The sequence below is a fragment of the Sinocyclocheilus anshuiensis genome, unplaced genomic scaffold (genome assembly GCF_001515605.1).
Source record: "Sinocyclocheilus anshuiensis isolate Anshui unplaced genomic scaffold, SAMN03320099.WGS_v1.1 scaffold86, whole genome shotgun sequence".
Classification (NCBI taxonomy): Eukaryota; Metazoa; Chordata; class Actinopteri; order Cypriniformes; family Cyprinidae; genus Sinocyclocheilus; species Sinocyclocheilus anshuiensis.
Window position 1 is genome coordinate 359,409 of NW_015547662.1, and position 9,728 is coordinate 369,136.

The 9,728-nt window shown below is 35.8% G+C and overlaps 1 protein-coding gene and 2 long non-coding RNA genes across 5 annotated transcripts; 1 reads left to right on the forward strand and 2 right to left on the reverse strand.

The window, feature by feature from the left end:
- Positions 1-2,120: 2,120 nt before the first annotated feature.
- Positions 2,121-3,075, forward strand: LOC107702289 (interleukin-8-like). Its single transcript, XM_016504544.1, has 4 exons — positions 2,121-2,250; positions 2,375-2,507; positions 2,635-2,721; positions 2,875-3,075. The coding sequence occupies exons 1-4, from the start codon at positions 2,187-2,189 to the stop codon at positions 2,885-2,887; spliced, it is 297 nt and encodes a 98-aa protein (XP_016360030.1). The 5' UTR covers positions 2,121-2,186; the 3' UTR covers positions 2,888-3,075.
- A 2,398-nt stretch (positions 3,076-5,473) lies between these two features.
- LOC107702312 (uncharacterized) lies at positions 5,474-7,158 on the reverse strand. Of its 3 annotated transcripts, none has more exons than XR_001635746.1 (5): positions 7,081-7,158; positions 6,664-6,723; positions 6,447-6,521; positions 6,190-6,226; positions 5,474-6,049 (listed from the first exon to the last, which is right to left on the reverse strand). It is a non-coding gene; the product is annotated as an uncharacterized LOC107702312 (long non-coding RNA). The 3 variants fall into 3 exon arrangements; XR_001635744.1 differs by having other exon boundaries at positions 6,190-6,271; XR_001635745.1 differs by having other exon boundaries at positions 6,190-6,271; positions 6,621-6,723.
- A 219-nt stretch (positions 7,159-7,377) lies between these two features.
- On the reverse strand, positions 7,378-9,529 carry LOC107702313 (uncharacterized). Its single transcript, XR_001635747.1, has 3 exons — positions 9,480-9,529; positions 8,262-8,354; positions 7,378-7,915 (listed from the first exon to the last, which is right to left on the reverse strand). It is a non-coding gene; the product is annotated as an uncharacterized LOC107702313 (long non-coding RNA).
- Between the last annotated feature and the right edge of the window lie 199 nt (positions 9,530-9,728).

Here is a 9,728-nt window from a genome sequence, read left to right on the forward strand (position 1 = left end):
ACATAATTATTATTATTATTAGAGGCGTACATGAAGGCGGTCAAACTACTGTATTTGACATGATTGTATGATTTGTAACCTAAACTGTATTTTTTGGACAAGGATGTTTTTAAATTATTATTATTTATTATTAATCCTTATTCTTAGCAAATTATCCGATTATCACTGTGTAAATTATCCCTGTGTATTTGCAAAAGCAATAATTAACCTCTTTACGTAGCCTTACGCATCCTTAACATAGTCATGTTCTTATGCATCCTTTAGCGAAATGCTTTCGTAATTCATTGTCAAAAAACAACAGGTTTTCAGTGTGACAACTTATCCCCATGAACCCAAAAGGTTAAATACAAGTTAAATGCCTTGGAAATACAATGGTAATATAGCCTCTTTTAATGTGTTTTTTCAAACGTTCACTGTACAAAGTGTGACAACTTACTCCAGCCTCCCCTACTAATAAATTTTCACTGTAGGTTCTCACACACTAAAAGATTTATTTTGTGTTACTGTTACAGTAGGTGAGTGATAATACTCCTTTGTTCAAGCTGAGACTTCCCGCATTGCATCATTGCAATGCTATATTACAAGAGATGTGCAGATTATTTGAGATGATCTGTTTCAGATAACTGTAAACAGTCTGCACAGCAAACATATCTTAAAGCCAAGCTGTAGTTTATTTTTTTGGTGACTCTGCTTTTGGTGAAATTTTGCAAGACTGGATAAACTCTTTCTCAAGAAAGAGATATTTGTGGTTTGGCAGCAGTATATATATATATATATTCGCATCTCTTATCCTGCACTGCTTATTGAACTGAAAACAAATACTTCTTCAGATGAGATGAGATTTCTGGTGAAGTTCGAAAAACATGTAAATGAATTCATGTTGCAGGCAGTATAGATAATACTGTATAAGCAGCACATAGTTGGTGTTTGGTATTCATGCATTCTGGGGAAAAAAAGTTAATTTTGGCAATGAGACCATTTTTGTTGCACATACTGTAACTTTTTTAAATCAGCAATCAAGGATTCTTCAAAAAATGCAGTCATTAACAACAATCAGTCACAACATGAACTCAGTTGCAGTTTCAATTTCAGAAGTGCAGCTTTTATTTAACAGTAGCTTTCCAGTAATATGTTACTTTTCCCAATAAGTAGCAGTGTAACGTGACAAAACACCGCATCAGTTTTTTGTAATGGAAAGCAATATTGTGCGAACTAATCAAACATGTTAGCCTGCACACCCACTTCCTCTGGAAAGTCCGACTCATTTGTATTGGTTCAATCAGACGGCTCATTCAAATGCACCGGTTAAATAAAATGATAGATAATGATTCATTTGTATCCCTATTCAAAAGTTGGTGCTGCATTTTACATGTTCTTTTTTGTAGCCATATACAAAATAATAGTATAATGTTTATTGCAATAATTTGACAAAAAAATGTTATATAAAAAGCTATGTTTTATGCAGTTACTTAGTCTACATAATGCTTTTAACTACATTTATTGGTGGTTAAATGAGATCCTCAGTGTTTTTGCCAGATAAATAATGCAAACATAAATACTGTAAATATACATAAGAAGTAAATAAACATTTACAAGTAATTAGCTAAATAAATAAATATACATTCATAAAAATAAATTAACTTTTACAAATACAGTAAATAATAAATAAGTACAAAATTATATGTGCATTTTTTTTCTCTCTTAAATTTTCCATGGAACCCTTCCATGGCTCAGTTTGTTTATTTGTTACAGTTTTTGAGAGCGAGTGTGACTTCCACCTGCATAATCAACATTAAGTGTAATGTCTTGCAAAAATTCGATAATGGAACATGTTTTAGCCAGATTTGTAAAACGTGTTATGTGTGGGATCATGTTTTATTTTTTCTATTGCTGAAAAACATGAAATGTTAAGCAATATACAACACATCAAAGTGGACAACTTTTAAAATTCCTCCAGCTCATTGTCACTTTCTTAATCATATGAATAACTAGGCTCTCAAGCCTGTGACATCAGCACAAACTTTCCCAATTGAGTATATTGCGCAATTCCCTCTGACTCATAGGACGGAGCTTTAAAAGAGCTGCATGTTCCACAATGTGGACAGAATTCACCAACAGATCTGAGCGCCTCAAATATCTAGCATCCAAACTAGATTTACTTTTACATTTTGTTAGTTTTTGGCAGAATGCACTGCAAAATCTTTTCAGTCTCTGTTATTGTTTTTCTGGGATTCCTGACCATTGGTGAAGGTAAGTGAATTGCAGTAATTTGGTAATATTATAGGTTAATCAGTAACCACAGTTAGTACAAATGCATTTTTACGTTATGCATGTATGTATGTGATGAAAAATTAACGCATTGTTTTGCTTTTAGGAATGAGTCTTAGAGGTCTGGGTGTAGATCCACGCTGTCGCTGCATTGAAACAGAGAGTCGACGCATTGGAAAACACATAGAGAGTGTGGAGCTCTTCCCTCCAAGCCCACACTGTAAAGACACAGAGATCATGTGAGTTTTCACACTAATAATGCTTTAACCCTTGCAGATTACAAATTTAGAATAAATCCATGATGATTCAGATTAATATAATAGTAAATTGGGTTCTTACTGGTTGTTCTCTGTATTTCTAACACAGTGCCACCCTGAAGGGATCCAGAAAAGAGATCTGTCTGGACCCTACTGCACCCTGGGTTAAGAAGGTCATTGAGAAGATCATTGCCAAGTAAGTGTCAGTAAATCCTTACTATGTGTGTGATGTTTTTTAATGCTGAAAAAGTACAACAAATTAATAAGTACAAACTATCAGGTCTCATCACATTTGTCAAGGGAATAACAAGAACAAATAACAATAACAAATACCTTTTTTGTTTTGCAGCAAAGCACGATGAATGTTTGGATCATCTGTGAAGTTGAGCCTGATGATATGTATGATATTGCCACATCTGACATGTCAATCTGTACCGATGGGCACAGTCCTACTGTTTGGTTTTGTTTCAAAGAGTTTGCTCAATATTGAGTGTTGTTAAAATATGTGTTGAGTGTTGTATTTATATTTATGTATGTATTTATTATATTTTTTAAATAAAATGATTTTATACAAATTTTCAGCATTTCTTTGTTTATTTAACATTTACATATTTATCTTTTTTGCTATATATATATATATATATATATATATACATACAGTATATGAATAGTAATTATTATGAATAAGAATAATGAAATTACTCACTCTTTTTCAACCACTTCCACAAAACCTCATGATTCATTTTTTACCACTGCATGGCTAGTGCTGTTTTGTTGGATCCAAACCCCCCAGTTATTTATAAATATGACAATGAAATATCAGGCCTAAATATCACTTCACTTCTTTTTACCAAATAAGGTTTAACCGTTGTAAATAGAGGATTTACTCTGACTCTTGGGTCCTTATAGGAAGAAAACACTATATAATGTGTTCCATATATAATTTGTGTCTTTCATTTTATAATTGTCACAGTTATGGACTTTTGGTTGTGTTTCTCTGTTCCTGTTGTCCTGCCTTCCCTTACCAAAAAGTAGTATACTTCAAGTTTATTTTAGTAAGTATACTTAAGTAAAGTTCAAGTATATTTGGGCGCCAGGATGTCTGCAACGACACCAGGCCCCCCCCCTGGTCCCCATAGCAACCACGACACCTCTGCTAGACCAGATCCATTTACGGTTCCATTGCCCTAATTTCTGTTCAATCCAGTGATTTCCAATCCAGTGATGGTTATGATTTGCAGCTGTTACCCATTCATTAGTCTCCTTATTTATACTCCCTGTTCTGTTCAGTCGTGGCCGGTTATTTTTTCTTTACCATTGTGTGTGCTACGTTTGCTCCTGCGATTCTCCTGTGTGTATTCCTTGTGGATTTATAAATAAAATACTATTTTTGGATTACACTCCGTCAGGTGTTTTAAATAGCACTACACGTTACAATAATAACATTCATTCCATATGTTATAAATATGAAAATTATTAAAAATGCAGTTATGTTTAGAACTCAGTTAAACTGCCCTGGTAATGATGAAGTGGATTTAAAGGTTCAAGCAACTCGTTCTACTATCAGTCTACCAGAGCATTGCCCTGCACTCAGTAGGTTTGAAAGGTACATCTGGCAAACTTTTATCTGCACAAGACTGCACATGTTGCCACATGAAGACTTGCTACCACATCAAGAGAAAACACCATACTGTTGCACCGTCAGGCACACCGCCATTATCTGCTGCTAATTTCATTGCACGTTGGCTGATGACAAGCTTTTCAGTATATTACAGGAAATATTCATGGCTGTAATTTTTGCTTAATAAATTAAACTGTAATAAACAATGTGGGGGCAATAAATCAAGACAACAATATTAGTTTGCTCTAAAAAACATAACAGACATTGTCATGTTGGATAATAAAACATATTTTTATTATTAGAAATGTTTCCATCATCGATGTTTCTAGCTTTGTAGTTTGAACTTAATTAAAAATGAATCATTTTTTGAGGAATGGTCATGAACATTAATTAATAAAATGAAATCAAATTTGTACTTCCTTGTCTAAAACAACAACTTAAAGGGGTAATGAACTGCCTTTTTTTATTATGTTGTACTGTTCTCTGAGATCCACTTATAATGTTATCAAGATTTTTACATAAAAAACCTCATAATTTAGATGTAATAGGCTATTTTCTGCCCTGTTTTGACCCCCCTCATCGGAACGCTCTTTTCCCAGATAGCACACATACATTTGTAAGATCTCAGTTAAAGATAGCTTCATCTGGAAAGCATCTGTTGTGTACAAACATCTTCTGATAGACATCTGTAAGATGTCAGTTTTACATACATTCTAAATCATAAACATCTTAAAGACATCTTCTAAACGTTTATTTGACATCTGACAGGAAATGTCCTATAGACGTATTGTAGATGAGCAAACACTCATTGTCTTGCAGATGTAAATGCAGACGTCAAATAGACATATCCGTGATGTGTGTGCTGTCAGGGTTTGAATAGGTGTAGCTGATTGTAGACTAATGAGAGTCTAACGAGAACGTTTTGAGTTCTGAAACTTACAGAATGTTTTTATAGTACAATGACCTTTTATACGTCAAAAGATCAAGGGAATTTTGATTTCTCAGTTCATAGAAGATGAGTTCATTAACACGAGATGTTAATTCATAAAATTCAAAATTCATTAATTATAAAATGATTTAGTAATGTTTCACAAGTGTGACAAAGCCAACCAGGAACTAGTCTTGTGTAACGTGATATTTCCAACATAAAGTAAGTGGCTCATTTAAAAATCAAGAATGGCAAGTATAGATGGACATGACTGGTTGTGTTAAACTATATAAGTGTTGATATATGTTTACCAACAATGTGCATTGAATTGCATCTCTTCATAGAAGATGAGTTAATTAACACAAGATGTTAATTCACAAAATTCAAAATTAATTAATTATAAAATGATTTAGTAATGTTTCACAAGTGTGACAAAGCCAACCAGGAACTAGTCTTGTGTAACTTGTGATATTTCCAACATAAAGTAAGTGGCTCATTTAAAAATCAAGAATGGCAAGTATAGATGGACATGACTGGTTGTGTTAAACTATATAAGTGTTGATATATGTTTACCAACAATGTGCATTGAATTGCATCTCTTTCATATTATTGAACTGATTAGTTAAATTCTTCATGTTTTTCCTTTTTTCTTTGTTTTAGGCTTGACAGGCAGCCAGATAGTGAGGGTTAAAATCATATCTTTGTGAATGAGAAATGCTTAATGGATTTCATTTCATAATACATAGTAATAATCTGAATATCAGATACAACTTTGAGTCTTGCTGGTCCACTCTATGCATGGTTCACCAAAAGAGTTTAGCTTTAACTTGCTTCTTTCCTTTATCCATCTGTTTTTCCTTTCATATTTATCCTTTCTTCTTCCTCTCCGCTGTCTACCAGCTGTTGCCAGTGTTTTCTGTTCCTTCTGCAACCTTCTTTTAGAGGGGAACAGGACTCACAAATGCTGGCCAAGGCCTGGGAAAGAAGGGAAAAGAGACAAACAGTAGGTACAAACCTGCAACACAAAGGCACAGCATTGCAGCAGAAAGCTCTCTTACTCACTAAACACACATACTGACACATTTCTAACAGGATGTGTGCGAGCAGGCCCTCACCTCAGAGCGGAGAGCAAATCCCGTCGATATAATCAACCTGCATGTGGGGTAAATGTATGGAGTTTTTACAGTCCATCATATCCTTTAAGAAAGAGATTCAACCTTTGATTCAAACTTCTGATAAAACAACACACCTGTAACATTTTGTAAAAGAAAAAAAGGCTACAAAATAATTTGTCACCCTCCCTCTTAAATATAGAGTCTTCCAGTACAAAAGTAAACAAGTAGAGGAAGTTAACACATAACTCTAGACTTACATTTGGCTGAATGTTGAATTCACACTTTTCTCTGTCTCCTTGTGCATAAAATTCTGTTGCTACAAGTTCAGCAAGCTGTCGAGGTAAAGTGAAAGAAAGAGAAATTTGTGTATGTGCGTATATAAGTGTGTGTTTCTATGTGTGTGCTTGCATGCACATGTGGTTGTGGTGTACCTGCATGCATGCATGTAAATGTGTGTGGGAGAAGCTCATCCACTTCTGAACAGGCCATGGTTTGGTTATTGCACATATGTTGCTTGCTGTCATTAGCACTGACCTATTTAGATCAAGAGAATCAGTTAATATAGAGACAGGAAGTGAACATCACTTAATATAGACACAGGAAGTGGTCATAAGCAAAAAATGTGGTCAAAGTTTCCTGCTCTTACGCTGTGCTTACAGTGAAATATAATGAGAGCAGATAAAAGAAAGCAAATAATTCTTAGAGTGTTTGTGTTGTTAGAAGAAGACAATATAAAAATGTATATGTATTGTAGATTTTTGGTGGGTTGTGTGAGAATGTGTCAAGTGAAATGCAATTTCTATTAAATGTTTTAATTAATTAATTAATTTATTTTATAAATGTGTGAATATTGTGCATTAATGTGCATATTCTTCAAAAATATATTTTTACCTCAGCAGTTCTCTATGTCCTTCATCTTTCCAAAGACAGCTGTTATTCTGAGCGAGTTTAAAGTACATAGTTCTCTTCCTATAGATAAACAAAAACATAGACACACAAACAATTTAGGTTGTTGTGTTTTAACATTTTGTGTGAACAGCTGTGTTCAGAGCTTGAACTGGAAAAGGATTATAGCTTACTCTGTATAGATAGCAAGGTCTGTTGCCAGAATGTTCTTCTCAATCATCTGCGCACAGGCCCTGTATTCCTTCAATGAGAGCGAACTGAGAATCTGACTGCCCTGAAAGAGAAGAAGGGTGAGAGGTATGAAACCGTTGTACATGGACATGGATTCATAACTGTATGAGGGCCAGATAGATAGCTAGATGGGTGGACAAACAGATTGATGGATGGAATCTAAGGAGACAATGGATGACAGGACAACATGATTGATGGTTTTTGAATAGATGTTATGGATGGATGGGTGAATGGATGTTGCTATGAATGGATAGATGTTATGGATGGATAGACGACTGGACAACAAGATGATAGATGGATGGATATTACGGATATATGGATGGATGGATGCTATGGATGGATGGATGATATCGATACTACTGTATAGATGACTGGACAGCAAGATGGATGGATGAATGTCATTGATAGATGGATAAATGGATGCATGTTATGGATGGGTTGATGTGTAGATGTTATGGATAAACAGACAGACAGGTAGATGGATGTACAGATGGATCTTACAGGGTTGTTGAGAATGAGAAGGCACATGTCATAATGATGGTGCTCCAGCGATGAGTGACCATACAGCTGTGCTAGAGGCTGGTTACTTCTAAGACACCGAGAGAGGAAGGGGGAAAAGAGAACAAGAAAAACAGGGGTTCAAAAATGCACAACAGACTGTAATATTGCATTTATTTATCAAGCCGTAATTTACCAGGACAAAATATTAAGGTAATTTACACAGTGTTTAAATATGTATTCTTGAGTAGTTATTCAAGTAGTTTTTAATTAGAAATCATAATGTGGCATCTCAAATACCAATGCAGCACTACAGAGTGGCCACACTTTAAAACGTATAAATGGCATTGTATAAATAACAATGGCATTCACAGATACTTAAATGTCTTCAAATACTTGTTAGGCTAATCTAAATTGAGATCCAGGAACATGCGCACAACGGCCTGAGTCATGGCAGTCTGGGACATATCAAAATCACTGAAGCCAAAATCCAGTAAATGGAGGGCTTCTGCTGACGGGATGACAGCCTCCTAGTGGAGAGAAAAGTGAAGGGAAATGGGAAAACTAATAAGACTTTTAAAATTGCACAATGTCCTGCGTTGAAGTGCAACTGACATAAGAATAGGCCTAATCAGAATCAGAATCAGAATGAGCTTTATTGCCAGGTATGTTTAATGATGGTATAGTTATACCACTATAGTGGTATAGTACTATATCATCTATACTATGCATCATCTATACTATGTACCATCTTACATCTCACTATGTAAGATGGTATAGTTATACCACTATAGTTCCTTGAGCTGGGGAGATCAGTGACAAAGTCTATAGCTATGTGTGACCATGGCCGTTGGGGAACAGGAAGTGGCTGAAGAAGACCTGCTGGGCGCTGGTGGGAAGATTTGGAGATGTCACAAATAGTACACTGACGAACAAACTTAATGGTATCCGCCTGGAGAGTGGACCACCAGAACCGGTTGGAGATGAGTTGAATGGTGGCTGTAATCCCGGGGTGACCTGCGCTGGGGGAGTTATGGACCCATTGCATAACACGATGACGAAGACTAGTGGGAACATAGGTGCGATCGGGGGAACATTCTGGCGGAGGGGGTTCACTGATCTGGGCCTCTGCCATTTCTGTCATAATTTCCCATTGAACCGGAGCGAGAATGAGGTTAGAGGGAATTATAGGTTCCTTGGAAGGAGGGATCTGATCTTCCTCGAACTGTCTGGAGAGCGCATCAGCTTTAGAATTCCTTGATCCAGGACGATAGGTTACCTTGAAATTGAAACATGTGAAGAATATGGACCATCTTGCCTGCCGTGGATTGAGTCGTTTGGCCGATCTGAGGTACTCGAGGTTGCGATGATAAGTCAGAACAACAAAGGGAAGTTTGGCCCCCTCCAACCAGTGACGCCATAATCCTTATTTTTTCAGAATAATTCCTCTTAATAATTCCTCTTTGCCACTCTGATCTAAGCAACTCTAACCACAGGAAGTTGCAAGTTCTCTCTATCACATCAACATTTACAGTCCTTAATGCTGTTGCACAACAATTCAAAAAAGTTGACTGAGTCTTGTGCAGATGTAGAAGGACAGTAGGTACTTTTTTAAAGAAAAATAAAAGGAAGTACTAAAAGGAGAGTTTCAGTACCTCTAGGGTATCAATTTCTTTTTGTGAAGCAGAGATTTGATAAGACCTGTAGGTGTAAGTATACACACACACACACACACATACAAGCACAGTGTGAATAGGAAAAGAATCTAAAAGAATTTTAGATTTTCCTGTGTAAATCAATCCTGGTATTGTGTGATTGTTGAGTCAGCATTAGTGATGGGAAGTTCGGATAATTTTACCGACTCGGACCTTTGAGTCTCGTTCAGCAAAATGAACGAATCTTTT